General features: G+C 52.0%; 1 protein-coding gene across 1 annotated transcript in view; it reads left to right on the top strand.

Moving 5' to 3' along the window:
• SRCAP (Snf2 related CREBBP activator protein) overlaps positions 1 to 19,185 on the top strand; it is a 1,720,489-nt gene that overhangs the window by 624,026 nt on the left and 1,077,278 nt on the right. Inside the window, exon 14 of the mRNA XM_086931673.1 lies at positions 3,648 to 3,784. Within this exon, the coding sequence (XP_086787799.1) occupies positions 3,648 to 3,784 (137 nt within the window). The remainder of the gene's footprint in view (positions 1 to 3,647; positions 3,785 to 19,185) is intronic.

Here is a 19,185-nt window from a genome sequence, read left to right on the forward strand (position 1 = left end):
TAGGGGACTCGGGTACAGTGTGTGCACTCTCACGCGAGATGCGGGACAAAAGTCTATGGTAGCTAGGAAATAGAAAGTTAGTGTTCTCGGGCGAACCCGACCTGGTAGGGAGAAAACGAAAGTGGATTCTGACCCTTGGATAGTGAGGCTATGCTGGGGCACCGAAATGCCGAAGTTACCTAGCCCAGGGGCTGCAGCTGCATAGGTCTGAAAAGACGTCGGGAATCCTCGTAGACGGACCAGGAGCCGGAAGAAAAGATGCTGGCCGGTGACCAGTGAAGAAAGTTCAGTTGGATCCAAGCCTGGATCTCGAAGATAGATGACACCTGAAAGCAGAGGGGACCAAGTTCGAGACTACTAGCCAGTAGTCAGTGGGCACCAGGAGGGCACCGGATGGTAGCCACCTCGACAAGGTGAGTGGGTGACGCTTGACTCGAAGATCTCACGGACCAGGAGGCGTTGTCGGCGACCAGGATGGAGGATCGAGCTGTCCCACGAAGATAGAAGCTGTCGGCGTCGCTGGACCCAGGATTGGGCAACAAAGCCTTGGCAAATTCAAGCCCACGCGGTGGACCTAAAATGGCGTCTGGAGTGGACCAGGAGGGTCCGGGGTGCCTCTCTTGAAGAAGGAAGCAAGGGCCAGCCTGGAGCAACCAGACCAGCAGTCGTGAAGTCGTTGGGCGTCGTTCAGAAGGCCACAAGCCAGCCGGCTAGTAGCCACACAACGCGGTGCACAGCAAACAGCAGAAGGGCCCCACGCCGATCGTGGAGATGCAGGGAGGCTGATCTTGGGTGCTGGAGCTGCGCAGGGTTGGGGCTTCTCGGACCCCAAAGCACTCACCAGTGGAGGACACGGTGGGCTTGCAGTAAAGATGTCGTGCAGTCTTGGCGATCGTCGGTCCCTTGAGGTCTCGTCGCACTCACGGTTCTCAGCTTGGCTGTAGAGGTGAGTAGAGGTCAGAGGTGCCAGGGAAGCCGGGTCTCGTCGAGCTGGGTCGTCGGATTCGTGATGAAGGACTTGCAGCAGACCGCAGTGTTCTTTAGGATGGTGCCTGCGGATGCAGGGTGACTACTCCTTAGCCACAAGGGAGAATCTTGAAGAAGAAATCGTGAAGTCCTTTCGAAGAAAGTGGTATCTTGATTCCAAAGATGATCTAATTTTAACAGGGGGCCCGCTCCCATCTTTATACTAAAAAAGGGGGCTGACCCGGTGACTAGGTCCTGCCTATGGGTGGGACTAGGTGGGGGGTGGTTACACCCCTCAGCCATGCCGGACTTCCCCAGGCCAGGGGCTGGTGTGCCCCTGGAACTGGTTCAGACCGGCCTATGCGTAGTGAGCACCGGGGTGCCACTCAGCAGTCACCTTCCTGTAAAGCCCTGCCTACCCAGGATACACAAAACCATGTCTGGGACGGTGCTAGCACCGCCCCTGACAGGAAACCCTTTGTCCAGGCTCCCCTCGCTGGAAGGACTCCCAGCTGCAGGGGGTCAGACTCGTGTCTGTGGTGGCAGCATCCATTTTGTGGAGCTGAGGCTTCAGTTAACTTTAACCGGGGTTCACAGTTACATACATGTCGTGTCCCTCTAGAAGGGTGGAATGCTAACCCCGTCGCCAGAATTGGCGAGGGGTTAGTATTCCAATTCGTATGACACCTTACTCGACATGTTTTGATAAAGCAATACCAAAGATAGCATTTAACCGCGAGGATTATAATGCACTTAAGAGTATATGGTATGCGATATCATGGAACAGCTATTAGGACTTGATTCCGCAAGCTGCAGACAGGCTCAGCTCATGCCAGAGCACCACCTCACACGATTCCAAGCACTCTGCCTTCAGGATTGTCAAGGCCTGCCATAGGAGTGACTGATAGGAATCTGTGTGTCCATTTTAGGGTTAGGTATAGGTATACTACACCTACAGCAAAGGGTGATTACACGACTTTGCCCCAGCTGTCATGCAGCCAGTTGTGTCAAATTTAGGAGGCCAGCCAGGGGTGGCATAATACATGCCGCAGCCCCTGGCAGCCCTGGGTACACCTATGCCCTGAGTTACAGGGTCTGATAAGGTGGCCCAGTACCAATTGGTAGATGCACCTAGGGTACATGAGGGAATTTAGAAAGAGAACAGCCAGGCTGTGGGTCTGATTGGCAGGCCCACAGCCAGAGAAAGTCGTAAACCAGTGAAACAAAAGCAAAAAATCTGGGTGATCATAGGATTGCAGACCCTACTCTCCTACACGCTTGCATCTAGCTGTGATAGCTGCATATCTACAAAACAGACAGCATTTGTCTCTTTTTAGAGTACCTGCTATGAAAGCATTTATTGAAGGATTTAGAAGAATTATTCCTCCCACACTTCCACCTGCTCCAGTGTGGAATCTCAACATATTTCTTACAAGGCTCATGGGTTCACCTTTTGAACCACTGCACAAATGCGAACTACAATTTCTCACTTGGATAGTAGCCTTCCTCATAGCCATCACATCCCTGAGATGAGTGGGTGAGCTTCAGGCACTAACCATAGAAGAACCATGTTTTACAAATTCATCAAAACAAAGTGGTTCTTAGGACTAGCCACAAATTTTTACCTAAAGTAATTTCTTCCTTTCTGGTCACCCAATCTGTAGAGTTACCAGTGTTCTTCCCTCAACCAGATTCAGTGGCAGAACGTTCTCTTCACACATTAGATTTCAAGAGCATTACTGAAGTACATTGAAAGAACAAATCTTTCAGGAAAACAAAGCAACTTTTTGTTGCCTTTGCTCCACCACATAAAGGCAATCCAATATCAAAATCAGGCATTGCAAATTGTATAGTTTTGCATTCAAATATGTTACAGTAAGTCTAAACGCACATTAACGATTCCCCTTGAAGCGCATTCCACTCGCAAACTAGGTGCCTCTATGGCATTTTTAGGAAATATTCCCATAGATGACATCTGCAAAGTTACAACATGGTCTAACAACACACCTTTACAAAACACCATTGCATAGATGAGTTAGCTAAACAGGCTAGTGTGGGCCAGGCAGTTTTATGTACACTAGTTCAAACATCTGCAACAGCTACATGTTAGCTACCGCTTTGGGACGTAACTGCTATATAGTCTATGCATAGCTTATGTCTACAGCTCCTATGCCTCAAATGGAAAATGGTACATACCACATTATGCCTCTATTCTTGGCATGTAGAGCTGTAGAATCTCATGCGCTCACCCTCCTCTCCGGGTACCTACACCTGTTGCAGTACTATCTTACTTGGATACAATATACATGAACCTCTTTCCTTTACTACTCTTACTTGCTCCATCATGAACTTTTATCGGCAAAACAATCTAAGGATGGAGTCGATGCCCATGCACACTATCACCGAAAGGAGGAGTCACCTACCTCGTGACTGGAAAGACTTCTTCGAACAAAAACAAAGTGCAAACATCCGGACCCAAAACTAGATGGCGATCTATGCATAGCATGGGATTCTAGCAGCTCTACATGCCAAGAACAGATGCATACTGTGGTAAGTAGCATTTTCCTTAATAATAAGTGCTATATCAGTTAGGAATACATGGCTTAAATGTCTAAAATGCTTCAATATTAAAATCACACATTATATTTTCTTTAGCTGACGTTCATTTCTATTCCATACAGGGAATTGGGGCCCTCATCTTATTATTGTTCCAACCAGTGTGATGCTCAATTGGGAGATGGAGTTGAAACGTTGGTGTCCGAGTTTCAAGATACTTACGTACTATGGGTCTCAGAAGGAACGTAAGCTGAAGAGGCAGGTACGGGGTCAGAATTTTTACTCTTAAAACTTTGGTTACTACATTAATGTGAGTAGCGTTGAAAGCATATTAGAAATATTACTTTGGAAAGAATGACTTCTCATTGGTCTAACAGTATGAAAGAGCAGCAGTGCTTTTCAGTCCCAAAACCTAAAAATGAGTTTTGCACTCTGTCCTGGTTTTATGAGTGAATAATTATTCTAATGTATCTGCTTGGTAGCAGTAGACTTTGTTTATTCTTGTAACTCTTCCTATTAACCAATAGCCGATTTCTTTGGTGGAACAGGTTTCTTTTATTAGGAACACAGTAGTACACCACAGAGTATGTAGTTCATTTATCTGAAAGAAACAGGTTATTGTTAGATTCCTTACCTTAGAATATCCCCAGGCGTCCGACTGGATCCGGAAAGTTTTCGTCAGCAGTACCCCTGCGTGTCGGTAGGCGTCCGCGTCGTCGTCCGCATCATGATGGCCGGGTTGATGTCGTCTGAGCATTTAGACGCGGCCCTCGTGTGCTGACGTCAGTTCTTTTTTTTTTTTCGCACCAGCAAGCGCAGATCCAGGAAAAGCAGTCATTTTTTGATTACTTTTTTGATCTCTTTTGATCACTTTTTGAGTCGTTGATCGACTCGCGGTGCCGATAGGGATGCCTCAGTTTAAACCTTGCGAGGCCTGTCACCGCCTGATGTCTGTGACCGACCCCCACCGTCGGTGCCTTTACTGCCTTGGGGCCGACCATGATGACCATGATGACAAGTCGTGCCCCGACTGTTGGGCCTTGACCTCGAAGGCTAGACGGGAGCGGTCCCGTAAGCTGCTTGAGATCCGGCAGTCGGCTCTGCGCAGCTCGAGGAGGAATTCGAGGGACCGGTCGCGGAGCCGCAGTTCTCGCCGCTCGTCGAGTCACCACCACTCGTCGGGCTCCAAGTCCTCCAGTAAGTCGAGGCATTCGAAAAAGAAGTCGAAGAAGCATCAATGCTCTTCCGACTCCCACCAACGCTCGCGCAACGCGGCAGGGGGTTCGGGCGACACCGCCCGCTCGGCTTCTCTGGAGCCGCAGGTGCCGCGTCCAGCTCCATACCTGCCGGTCCCTGGGCTGCACGCCTGAGGTGATCATGAGGTCGCACTTCCCGCCGTCTGAACCTGCCGAGGCGCCTTCGGGCCCCGCGGGTCCGACTCGGAGCCCTAGCGGGCCCGACGGTCCGGCCCGGGACCATCGGGTCCTTCGGCCCCGGCGCTGTCATCGACTCCGGTCCTGACGCCGCAGGGCCCCACAGGATCCAGGCCTGGATCCGGGTCGTCACCCGTCAACCTCAAGACTTCTCCGCTGGCGCCGACCCTGTGGGTGTTGCTCCCGGTGCAGTCTTCGGACTACACCGGCCCCGGTTTCAGGCTCGGTCCAGGTGCGACGCCGTCTCCGGCGTCGATGGGTGAGCAATTCACCTACAATCTGGCTCGATCATTTTTGCCTGTTTACCAGGGGATTGATGACGAGGAGGACTGGGAGGGGTCTGAGGACCCTCTGGCACAGCAGTGCCAGCTGAGCCAGGACTGGGCAGAAGAGATGGGGGATGCCAGTGGTCTGGCCACTTTGCCCAACGCTGGATTAGTCTCTCCTCCCTCTGTGGCTTCGGAGGAGGGGGCTACTTATAGTGTGGTGTTGCACAGGGCAGCCAAGGCCCTTGAGCTCCCTGTCGCGGCCGTGAGGACTAACCTCAATGATGTGCTCAAACCGCAGGCAAGCTCCTCGGAGCCTCTACTGCTGTGTAACGAGGCTCTCACCGACGTTCTGATGGGCACCTGGTCCAAGCCCTCTACAGGCCTCCCTGTGGATCGGAACGTGGCCTGAGGTCACCGCCTGACTGAGTGACCCCTGCTTTCTGTCCATTCACCCCACCCCATAGAGCTTGGTGATCTAGGCCTCTACGTCCCAGACCGCATTCCTGATCGCACCCCCGGATTGGGAATCCAAAAGGTATGATCAGTTTGGAAAGAAACTGTTCTCCTCTGAGTTTGGGGCTATGGTCTGTCAACACCGCCTGCCTTTTGGGCCATTACACCCACTACGGTTGCGGATTTGCTGCCACAGTGTCCGGAGTAGGCCCGGACACTGCTCGCCCTGGCGGAGGGGTGGGATGCAGCACGGTATTCAATTAGCTGTGGACTTGACACCACGGACTCGCTGGGCAGAGCGATTTCCACGACGGTGGCGATTCGTCGCCACGCCTGGCTGAGGAATGCCAACTTCACAGGGGATGTCCAGGCTACACTCATGGACATGCCCTTCAAAGGCCGTCGCCTTCTTGGCGACAAAGCGGACAGTGCCTCTGACTCTTAAAACTGCATTCCTGGTTGCCATCACCTCTGCCAGGAGAGTGAGTGAGCTCCAGCCTCTATCTTCTAAACCTCCTTTCCTCTCTGTCCATCCGGACAAGGTTGTTCTTAGGACTCGTCCTTCTTTCCTGCCCAAGGTGGTCACAGCCTTTCATATCGGGCAGTCCATCACCTTGCCCACCTTCTTTCTGCCTCCGCATCCCTCGAAAGAGGAAGAGAGGCTCCACCGTCTAAACCCAAAATGTGCGCCCTCCTTCAATCTAGATCGCACACGCCAGTTCCGGGTGGACGACCAGCTCTTTGTTGGTTACGTGGGCGTTAAGAAGGGACGGGCGGTGCACAAGCGGACCAGCTCTTGTGGGTCATCTTGTGCGGCAAGGCTTGCTACTCTTTGGCGAGCAAGGAGCCTCCTCTTGGTCTGCGTGCCCATTCCACTCGTGCCAAGGCGGCTACTACTGCCCTGGGTCGAGGAATCCCCTTGCAGGACATCTGTCGGGCTGCTACTTGGGCCTCGCTGCACACGTTTGCTAGACATTACTGCCTGGACAGCCAAGTCCAGAGAGATGGCTTTTTCAGCCTTTCTGTTCCGTTCTCCAGGACTTTCTGGTGTGATCTTGGTTCGCAGACTCACCACCGGCATTGGTATTGATGGGGTATATATTCTAAGGTAAGTAATCTACACTAACCTGTTTCTTTCAGATGCACAAGTTACTTACCTTCGGTAACGATATATATATCTGGAAGGAACAGTTTTGCAGCGTGAATCTTTCTGGATTCACTATGATGTGCATTATTCCTCGGTCTAGTGGTTAGCTCCGGAATCGTAGTCTTTTCTTTATTTCTTTTTTATTTTTTTCGTAGCCCAGGTGGCTGTCAACGTCACACCTTTTGGTGTACTTCCTGTGACGTCTGCACACTTCCTGCGGAAGCTCCCACCTTTGGGCGCCATCTTCAAATTCTTTTTTTCCGCTGTTGGGTCTGGATCGTCACTGAGAGGCTCCAGAGTTTTTGGGAGAATAGAAGAAGAAAAAGGCGAAATTTTCACAGAAAAGATTGGAGAAGATACCGAAGAACAAGATCACCAAGCCGGGACGACGAGGAAGGAGGAGAACTTCGAGATCTTCGACGTCCAATAGAGAATGCGCACACAGGGGGCCCCCTGAGCGTAGAATGGACAAAGTTCGAGGCATGTGGGCTGCTGAATTCATATCTGTGCATAGTCCGCCACCTAGTGTTGGGTCCGGATGATTGCACATTGTTGTCCTGGAAGAGTCTTCGAAGTATCACGAGATAGGTGGCTCCTCCCCTGGACTACAGTGCGCATGGGCATCGCCTCCATCCCCAGATTGTTTATTTCCGCCATTGGGTTCGGATGTGTTTCGGTTCCCTCTATCGGAACCGATAGTTGTTCTACTTTTACTCGAGACCAAAAGGTCTTTAGGCTGGGCGTCGGTATAGTTGCGTTCGGGTTTCTTACTGACTCTCAGCTCCGATCTCCTACTGCCCTTCCACGTGCTTTCGACGCGGACGGGCCTACACTACACCCTTTGCTATGGAGCGGACTCCATTCAAGAAGTGTCCGCTGTGTCACTCTAAATATTCGCACCTCGACGTGCACCCCGTGTGCAATACATGCTTGTCACCGGATCACCGTGAAGACACCTGCATGGCGTGTTCGAAATTTAGGAGTAAGAAAACTTTAAAGATTCGCCGGGCTAATCGGCTCCAGGCTCAATTGTCGGCTTCGGCACCCCCACCTGATGACATCTTCCAGGAATCTGTTGAGGGAGAAGACGACGTACAAGGGTCGGACTCTGGCCCCGCGTCCGAGGAAGAGACCGGCGACGCGGGTGATGAGGCCTACGACGAAGTCTCCGACGAGGTAGGGGACGACGAACTGGCTTGTCCCACGATGGGAGATAGCTCGGAAGAAGAGCATCCCCAACAAGACTCCGGGGTTACTCCCCGTCATACGGCCCAGGTCGAGGGATCGCCTTCGGGCCTTACCCAAGATCTAACTATGAGTCCTACGTCCCCGCCTCCGGGCCCGGTCACGGACATTTCTACGAAGAAACCGAAAGTGAAGCCAACTGGTCTCGCACCCTCGGATGCGAAACCGAAACCGAAACCGAAAGTGGCGTTGGTGAAGAAGGTTCTGGAGGCGTCAACTTCCACGAAACCCAAAATGGCCGACTTGAAGAGCCACGCCAAAATGGCCGACCAGAAGAGCCACGCCAAAATGGCCGACCCGAAGCCCTCTGGGTCGGCGCCGAAGGTGAAGGCCTCCGACGCGGCTGCGTCGGCACCGAAAGGGGTCGTGGACCCGAAGACGTCTTCGAAGAAGCGTCACGCCGACGGTGCGCCTGGCCATGGGGCGTCGGCCCCGAAGAAGAGGTCTATCGGCGATCGGGCTCTCGGAGTCGACGAGTCGCTCGAGCCGGTTCAGCCCTCGGCGTCCCTTACAAGGAAGGTGGGGGAATCCTTAAAGCGGATCCAACAGTCCACTGTGGTTCCCAGCCAGGACACTGTAGTGCCTCGACCCACGCCGAAGCCTGCTAAGGAACAAACGCCCATTCGTTTTACCCTTCCACCCAAAACGGCGCCGAAGGCCTTCGCGCCGAAACAGGGCGGACACTCACAGGAGGTATTGACGCCGAAAGCTGCCCTGGTGGTGTCGAAGCTTCGGCTCCAGCCGCTTGCGGTGGAGGAACGTCGTGAGGTGATCATCGACGCCAACACCGGAAAATTGTCGCTCCTCAAACGAAAGATTACGTCGGAGCCGGCCTTGGAACCTTTTAGGATTCCACTCAAGAACAAGAGGTACTCTGCGGACTCTTCGGCTCTGATGGAACCTCTGTCTCCACAAGCCCCGGAACACTCGCCGGCCCATTCCCCCGCGCCTGATGTGGACGAGGACGAGGACGAGTACACCTATCCTGCGTACTCGGATCCGGAAGAGGAGCATGTGCCCTGGACAGCGGGAGGCGACGCAGACGACCCGCAGTCGGGTCAGGACACTCAACTTTTCGCCGCAAAGACGTCCCCGACAGAGGACTCGGCGGCCTTCAATGCCTTAATAGAGCTGCAGCGAACCATGACGTCGAACTGCACTCGGACCCCGTGGATGCGGACTTCTTAGTCGACACCTTCTCGGTAGCCGAAAAACAAGTCAAGACACTGCCGATGCTTAAAGGGGTGCTGAAGCATGCCCAGGAGGTATTCAAGGAGCCCACCCGGGCGCGGGTGGTCAATCCTCGCATCGACAGAAAATATAAAGCGGCGCCCACGGATCCCACGTATATTAAGGGACACTTGCCATTGGACTCCCTGGTGGTGTCCAACGCTCGAAAGAGGGCGAATTCGCAGACTACTGGTGATGCTCCTCCCCCAGACAAGGAGTCCAAGATCTTTGAGGCATCAGGCAAACGCATTGCTGCACAGGCAGCGAACATTTGGAGGATCTCTAACACCCAAGCCTTACTTGCACGTTATGATAGGGCCCATTATGACACATTAGAGGCCATCCTGCAACACTTGCCTGACCAATACAAGGAGGCGGGGGAGATGCTCATTCAGGAGGGTAAACTCATTACAAATGCATCCATCAAATGTGCCCTAGATGTGGCAGACACTGCCTCCAGGGCTATCAATACAAGTGTGTTACTTAGACGCCATGCCTGGCTTCGAATTTCGGGGTTCAAACCCGACATACAAACCACAATATTGGGTCAAACAGTGAATCCTGACCATCTGTTCGGCCCTGAGGTGGATGCCTCCCTAGAAAAGATGAAAAAAGATACAGAAACTGCCAAGTCTATGGGGGCTTTACAAAGTCAGCAGTTTCGGGGTGGTTCCTTTCGCCGCTCCAATTCAAGAGGCACCTCGAGGGGCCAGGCATCCCAGTCCACGCCATACTACAAGGGTAACACCCAGTCCTCGTATAACAACAACAAGGGCAGGGGTGGCTACAGAGGCAATAATATCAAAGGCAGGGGACGTGGAAACAATGCCTCCAGGTCCACCACCACCAACAAGCAGTGACGTCTTGTCACTTCCCCCCGATCACACGACACCTGTCGGGGGGAGACTCCAGCAGTTCCTGCCGGCGTGGAGGTCCATCACCACGGACAGGTGGGTGAGGTCTCTTATCCAGTACGGGTACTGTCTAGAACTTACGTCCATTCCACCGGACATACCGCCAAGAAGCCGTGCTATGTCCGACGAGCACTTGACCTTGTTGCAGCAAGAAGTTCTGGTCATGCTGCAAAAAGGGGCGATAGAGCTCGTTCCATTGCAAGAACGGGGAACGGGGGTTTACTCCCTGTATTTTCTGATCCCCAAAAAGGACGGATCGCTCAGGCCGATCCTGGACCTCAGGCCCCTGAACTGGTACATCAACTCGGAGCACTTCCATATGCTCACATTGCAGCAGGTGCTTCCCCTGCTTCAACAGGGGGACTTCCTAGCAACGCTGGATCTGAAGGATGCCTATTTTCATATTCCCCTGCATCCTTCCCACAGAAAGTATCTCAGATTCACGATCTTAGACCAGCATTACCAGTTCAGAGTCCTGCCGTTCGGGGTCACCACGGCACCGAGAGTATTTACGAAATGCCTAGCGACTGTGGCAGCGCATCTCCGTCGCCAGCACGTCCATGTCTTTCCATACCTAGACGACTGGCTTATTCAGGCAAAGACGGAACAGCAGTGCGTAGACCACGTGTCACGCACCATTCACCTCCTGCACGATCTGGGATTCTCTCTGAACTACCCAAAGTCCCATCTCCAGCCCGCCCACGTGCAACAGTATCTGGGCGCGACAATCGACACTCTGGCAGCCACTGCGCAGCCGAGTTCAGTGAGAATCGCCAGTATCCAGGCGCTGATCCAACGATTCAGACCCCAACACTCGCTTCCAGCGAGGGTGTTCATGCAGTTGATAGGCATGATGGCCTCCTGCATCTCCATTGTCCCGCACGCGAGACTACATATGCGTCCGCTTCAGGAGTGCCTGGCACGTCAGTGGACTCAGGCTCATGGGCAACTGACAGACCTAGTGTTGGTGAGCGGTCGGGCGTACAACTCTCTGCATTGGTGGAATCCACAAAACCTTTGCAAGGGCCGACCATTCCAAGAGCCTGTCCCACAGATCATCCTGACGACGGACGCCTCTCTCCAGGGATGGGGAGCGCATGTACTCCACTACACTGTGCAGGGACTATAGACACTTCAGCAAAGGAAGATGCACATCAATGTGTTGGAACTGATGGCAATCTTCATGGCCTTAAAGGCGTTCAAAGTACATCTGTGCAACAAGGTCGTGTTGATCCGGACGGACAACATGACGGCCATGTACTACATCCAGAAGCAGGGAGGTACACACTCTCCACAGCTGTCTCATCTGGCTCAGAGCATGTGGAAGCGGGCCATTCAGAGGAACATCTTCCTCATGGCAGAACATCTCCCGGGCAAGGACAATCAAATGGCGGATCTGCTCAGCAGGCACAGCCATCAGATGCACGAGTGGGAGATACATCCATCAGTACTCCAACCGTACTTCCAAAGGTGGGGTCATCCAGAGATAGACATGTTCGCCACAAAGGAGAACGCAAAATGCCAAAGCTTCGCCGCCAGATTCCCACACCCCCAATCACAGGGCAATGCGATGTGGATGAACTGGTCAGGCAGATTTGCGTACGCTTTTCCCCCAGCACCTCTGATACCGCTGGTGGCACGCAAGCTCAGGCAACACTCGATGACGCTCATCCTGGTTGCTCCAACGTGGGCTCGCCAACCATGGTACACCACGTTTCTGGAACTCTCCGTGGTACCGCATCAAAGGCTTCATCTCACTCCCAGCCTTCTGACGCAGAGCCATGGCGACATTCAGCACCCAGATCCGCAACAGCTCAACCTGGCGATCTGGCTCCTGAAGTCCTAGAGTTTGGCTACCTCAATCTTCCTCCCGATTGCATGGACATCATTCGGGAGGCAAGGAAGCCCACTACTAGAGCTTGTTATGCGGCTAAATGGAAGAGGTTTGTCGTCTACTGCGTGGAGCACAGCATTGACCCGCTAGACGCTTCCATTCAAAACATCATATGTTACCTCTTTCACCTGTATCGTAGTAATCTAGCTTACTCTTCCATCCGCATTCACCTGTCGGCTATGGCAGCATACCTCCAGAATAGGCAGCACCTGTCACTCTTTAAGGTCCCTGCTATCAAGGCTTTTCTGGAAGGACTCAAAAGGGTCATTCCACCAAGGACTCAACCAGCTCCAGAATGGAACCTCAATGTGGTTCTTACAAGGCTGATGGGTCCTCCCTTTGAGCCACTGCACTCTTGTGAGCTCCAGTTTTTAACTTGGAAGGTTGCGTTCTTAGTAGCAATCACATCGCTACGGAGGGTTAGCGAACTGCAGGCGCTCACCATCCAAGAACCTTTCTTCCAGGTACATGTAACAGGGTGGTGCTCCGCACTAACCCTAAGTTCTTACCCAAAGTGGTCTCACAGTTTCACATAAACCAAACAATTGAATTGCCGGTGTTTTTCCAAAACCCAGAGACGCTGGCGGAGCGTATGCTCCACACCCTTGATGTGAAGAGGGCCTTGATGTACTATGTGGACAGGACAAAAGATTTCCGCAAAACCAAACAACTTTTTGTTGCTTTTGCCACACAACACAAGGGAAATGCAATCTCCAAAGCAGGAATCGCTAGATGGATAGTAAAGTGCATTCAGATCTGCTACGCTAAAGCTAAGCGCACTCTCACTATCCCACCGAGGGCCCACTCCACTAGGAAGTTGGGGGCCTCTATGGCTTTCTTAGGTAACATTCCCTTAGAAGACATCTGTAGAGCAGCCACATGGTCTACCACACATACTTTCACTAAGCACTACTGTGTAGACGTGCATTCCAAACAGCAGGCAGCTGTTGGACAGGCTGTTCTAAAAACACTTTTTCAGACTGCTGCAGCTGGCACGGGCGGCCGCCGCTAATGGAGGGACTGCTATGTATTCTATGCACAGATATGAATTCAGCAGCCCACATGCCTCGAACTGCAAATGCTACTTACCAGTATGCATCTGTTCTTGGCATGTAGGGCTGCTGACATTCATATCGCCCACCCTCCTCCCCGGCGCCTGTAGCAGCTGCAGTATGTATTCATATACACACATATGCTCATAGCATGGTCATCACTCACTTCTTCACTCCATCTCTGCCAATGGCTAAAAACAATCTGGGGATGGAGGCGATGCCCATGCGCACTGTAGTCCAGGGGAGGAGCCACCTATCTTGTGATACTTCGAAGACTCTTCCAGGACAACAATGTGCAATCATCCGGACCCAACACTAGGTGGCGGACTATGCACAGATATGAATGTCAGCAGCCCTACATGCCAAGAACAGATGCATACTGGTAAGTAGCATTTGCAACACCCTTTAAATTCTGCTGTAACTGTCACCACAAAAACACGCAGAAGGACCAGCACCTGGTCTGCAACCTCTGCTTACCGGTCAACCATGAGAGAAAGGATTGCAACGCATGCTCCGCCTCTACCCCGAAGACACTCTGGGTTAGAGAGAGAGACAGAGGAGAGCCAACTACAACATGCAAGGCAAAGTCCAACCTCGGTCGCTTCGGGACCTGGGCCTCTCCAGCGACGAAGAGGACAATGTCGCCGAGGGACCAGATGACTACACGGTCGTAGAGACCGATAAGAAGACCTTTAAAGAGGTAGGAGAGATGTCGACCCCAAAACTCCGACAGACTCTCGAAAGCCCGATCAGGACTCCGGAAAAACAAAGTAAGTCCTCGAAGGGAGTACTAGTGCCGAAAACCTCGACGGTCATAGCTGCATCCAAGGACAAACAGGCCAGCGGATTCTTCGAAAAGGACTCCCAGGCGGCGAAGACCAGCGAAAAGCCAAGGTCGTCGAAGCACGTCCCCGAAAAGGACCGTTAGACTTCGAAAGAGAGCGACCCGAAGGTCGCTTCGACGTCGATGACTAAGTCGAAGAGATCGGCCGAAACGCTCTACGCCAAGCATGCCGCCGAGATGGAGAGAATAAAGAGAAGGCTCGAGGCCGAAATGGAGAGCATCCTGCAAAGGAAGAAAGAGTTGGACGAGAAAATGAAAATGTTCACGATTACGTTGAAAGCGCCGACGACGCTCGTCGAAATAGAAGAGGAAGAGGAGTTCGACGCCGAAGGGCCACCGAAAGCAGGTCTGTCACACCTAGAACGGAGGAAAAATACAAACACTTCTCTCAGGATCCTCCCTACATCCAGGGATCCGTCACAGCGGACTCCATTATTGCGGCAACAGCCAGAAAGAGGGCAAACGGTCTTGGATGGGGCTAACGCATCCAGCAGACTGATGATAGGAATCACAGAAAGAAGGCAGTCCTGGCTTAGGATCTTAGGCTTCAAGCCAGAAGTGCAACACAACATTCTAAGCACTTCCTTCAATGGAGACACACTGTTCGGGGCACCGGTGGATGAAAAACTCACCCAGCTCAAGAAAGAAAATTAAACAGCCATAGGGCCCTTACAATTCTGAGGGATGAGAAGGGGTACCCCGACACGGAGACGGAAGGGGAGGAAACCAGCCGGGAACGTCTCACCAGACATTCCAGCAGGCGCACCAGGGCGACAACCAGCCTCATCAGGGCAACAAAAGCAAACCTGGCAGTATCGGCCTCAAGACCAGTCCTTTCGTGGGAGGGTGAATGGACGAGTGCAGGCAAGAAGAGGGGTCCAACAACCCACCTCAAAGTGACTCTGCCCCACCAAGCGTGCCCACCCACACGACCATTGCGAGGGTGGAGCACAACAAGACCAACAAGAGGGAATTACACTGACCAAAGACCGACTAACATGTAACGCCGGTAGGAGGCAGGCTAAGACACTTCTTCCAGGAGTGGAAGAGGATAACTACAGACAAATGGATACTCAACATCATACAGTTCGGATACTGCAAAGAGCTGGAAAAGAAACCACTAAACAGAAAAACGAAAAGGAAGGAGCATTCAGGAAAAGAACTAGCACTACTCCTAGAGGAATCACAAGAACTCCTCCGGAAGGAGGCCATCGAACCAGTTCCTTTCAGAGAAAGGAACAAGGGAGTGTACTCAAACTATTTCCTAGTTCCAAAAGTGGACGAAATGCTAAGACCCATCTGGACCTAAGGTTCCTAAACAAATACATAGGCACAAAAGTTCAAAATGACATCCCTCCAAGAGGTCATTCCTCAGATAAGGGACGGAGACTTCATGTCCACCATAGACCTCAAAGATGCCTACCTGCACGTCCCCATGAACAGGCAGCACAAACATCTACTAAGATTTACTATCAACAAATAACACTACCAGTTCACAGCCCTAGCTTTCGGACTAAAGTCCGCACCAAGGGTGTTCACCAAATGCCTCGCAGCCGTGGCAGCGTACCTGCACATAGAAGGTATTCATGTATACCCTTACCTCGACGACTGGCTAATAAAAGCAACTTCACACAGTACATGCAAGGAACACGCACAGCGGGTCACAGAGACCCTGACAGACCTGGGATTCTCCATACACTGTGTAAAATCCTCAATGGAACCAGAGTAAGTGAAGATCTTCCTAGGAGCAAAGATCAACACCATACAGAGCAAGGTGTTCCCCAGCGACAAGAGGACACTTGCCCTGCTGAAGGAGACACGCCACTACCAGAAGCGGCGCGCTTTGACAGTGAGGACAGCGAGCAAGATCATGGGCATGATTGCGTCCTGCATACACCTGGTCCCCAATATACGGCTCCACATGAGACCATTCCAGGAATGGCTGCAACAGCAATGGTCACAAGCTACAGGAAGATCTGGTGGTTGTAACGCACGCAGTGCAGGAGGAGATAAAGTGGTGGAAGAAGAACATAACAAGGGGGAAGCCCTTAACACCACCAACCCCAACGGTGACCATCACCACAGACGCATCCCAGATGGTTTGGGGAGCATGTATGAACAAACTCAAAGTGAGGGGTCTGTGGACTCTCGCAGGTTCGGTCAGACACATCAAATACCCGGAACTGAAGACAGTGTTCCTCGCCCTGAAGGCATTCCAGAAACAACGGTACAACCAGAGAGTGTTGACACAGACAACATGACAACGATATTCTACATCAACAAACGGGGAGGAACACAATCTGTCACACTGTCCAACCTAGCGCAGGACATATAGAGATGGGCCATCCCACTCAAAATAGACCTCCTAGCCATACACATACCAGGGAAGGACAATGTGGAAGCGGATTGGCTCAGCAGACAGACTTCAGCATCCCACGAGTGGGAGCTCAATGCACAGGAAATGCAAAGGCTATTTAGGAGGTGGGGAACACCGACAATAGACCTCTTTGCAGCACACCAGAATGCAAAATGCCAACACTTAGCATCGGGTGAACAGCAAAACACACAAGATGGTCGACTGAATGTTGCACAGTGGCAAAACATTCACCCCCAGTCACAGATCTGGGTTTAATCCATCGTTATTTTGCTCACCAAGCCACCCCAGTTCAAACATGGCCATATGCATAAGATGATGGTCCTAGGATGCTTCGCATCCAGGCAACTAGAGGAGCGATCCCAGGGGAAGCTGGTCGAAAACATTTGCCTACGCTTTTCCCCCGATACCACTGGTACAGAGTACTCAACAAGTGCAGAACTAGCAACATGACACTGATCCTGGGGGCACCCCAGTGGGCCAGGCAGACCTGGTTCTCACAGATAATAGAAATGGCACAGGGACCACCCCACAAGTTCGGGAAAATGAAAGACTTACTCTCCATGCAAAATGGAGAAGTACTACACCCAGAGCCAGAGAGCCTCAGCCTAGCAGCATGGCCCCTGAGGACATAGAATTTGCACACCTAAGATTACCTGAGAGCATCCTGCGGGTGTTACGAGAGGCAAGGAGACCTAGCACACGAAGGTGCTATGTGGCAAAATGGAAGAGGTTCACACAATGGTGCAGCAAGTAGAAGCTACACAAGAAAATGACATGGGAATCCAAGTGCTAAGATATCTCACGCACCTGCTGAAAGCAAAACTAAGTTTATCTTCGCGAAGAGTACACCTAGCAGCGATAGTAGCCTACACAAGAGGAGAAACAGGGAAGAGCTTCTTTACATCACAGATAGTAAAGAGATTCCTGGAAGGGGCAAAAAGGATCGCACCACCTAAGAGGATGCCGCCACCGACATGGAACCTTAAATCTGAAAGAGACACTTTCGTGATAGATTCCTCACCTTAGAATATCCCCAGGCGTCAGACTGGATCCGGATTTTTTTGGCGCAGCAGTACCCTTGCGCGTCGGTAGGAGTCGTCTGCGGCTCCACGTCCGGCGTCGTGGGCGCCGTGATTGTGATAAGTTGGCCTGATATATGATGCTCACTAGTTCTAGTGATCACCTTGTATCAGTCCAAACAACCCTTATGGTGATTGGTTGTAAGTCAACCTTATAGACCAGCTATCCTAGTGGTAGCATGGACAAAGCAGTCTTAGGCTAAACTCTTTTGGCATGTGAAGCCAGCTGTTTTACCACATACAACCCCTTGAACACCAAGTGAAAGGACACCACACAGGTTGTTATGAAAATAAACAAGTATTTATTAACTAAGATACACCTCGGAACTCTTTATGAGGTCAGAGGGCTAAGCACATGACAAACTCTTAGGAAAAATACATTCAATTTGCACGATTTACAATGGTGCCCTAGGGGCACGACAAACCATATACTAAGTAAGTGGAATGTGAAAGTCAATAATAGGAATGGAGCTGTCCAGAGTCTGTAGGATCGCTGGGACCACGCTATACTAACTTGAGGTAAGTAATAGGAGGCCCACGGAACGCGTGTGCAGAGTGTGAACTCACACGCGAGATGCGGGACAAAGTCAATGGACAGTACAAATTACGAAAAGGTCAATAATAGACAGTTCCGACTAGTTAGGACTAAAACGACTGGATACTTAGACACTAGGAGAGTCAATCTACCTATGAGCACCGAAATGCTCTCGTTACCTCACCCACGGGCTGCGATTGCATAGGTGTGAAAGTGTGTCGGGTTTCCGCGTTGAAGTCTATGGAGCCTTGAAGAAAGATGCTGCAGGCGACCAGGAGAAAGATGTCCGGAGCGATCCAAGGGTGGATTGAGGAAGATGAAGACCTGAAAGCAGAGGGGACAATGTTCAAAGTCACTAGCCAGTGACCGGAGTGAAACCAGGAAGGAACCAGATGCTGTCGTCGCGATCAGGTGAAGAGTGGACGCTTGACTCTGGAGCCACGTGGACCAGGAGGTGTCTTCGATGACCAGGATGGAGGCACGAGCTGTCCCACGCAGGCTCTCGCTGTCAGCGGTGTTGGTTCCGGATTCGGCGTCAACAGGCCTTGTCAAAGGCAACCCACGCGGTGAGTGGAAAAGGCTTCTGGTGCAGACCAGGAGGGTCCGGGGTGCTTCTCCTTTGCAATGAAGCAAGGGCCAGTCTGGAGCAACCAGACCAGCGGTGTAGATTTCGTGGATCGTCGTCTAGAAGGCCACTAGCCAGCCGGCAAGTGACCAGACAACGCGTCGAGAAGCAATCAAGCAAAAGGGCCCCACGCAGATCTTGTTGAAGCTGGAGGGCTGGTTTTCTGTGCAGGAGCTGCTCGGGCTGGGGCTTCTCAATCCCCAAAGCACTTTCTCGAGGATGCCTCTGAAGTCGTCCTGGAAGCGAAGTGCAGTTTCTTCAAGATGGCCGGTCCCACGTGTCTCGTCGCCCCCACGGATCTCAGCTGTACTGCAGATGTAGGTAGAGGTCGGAGAGGTCTGGAAGTCTGGATCTCGTTGGGCTCTGAAGTCTTGTTCCGGCAGGAATGACGACAAAGTGAACCGCTAGGACGCTTGATGGTGCCTGCTTGTGCAGGGTGGTCACTCCTTGGCCACAAGGGAGATTTCTTCAGTCTTCTGTGGAGCAGAACGTCGAAGTCCAGACTTTCTTCTTGTAGATTCAATTCAGGATGATCTAATTTGGAATGGGACCAGCTCCTACCTTTA

Source organism: Lissotriton vulgaris, chromosome 7, assembly GCF_964263255.1.
Source record: "Lissotriton vulgaris chromosome 7, aLisVul1.2, whole genome shotgun sequence".
Classification (NCBI taxonomy): domain Eukaryota; kingdom Metazoa; phylum Chordata; class Amphibia; order Caudata; family Salamandridae; genus Lissotriton; species Lissotriton vulgaris.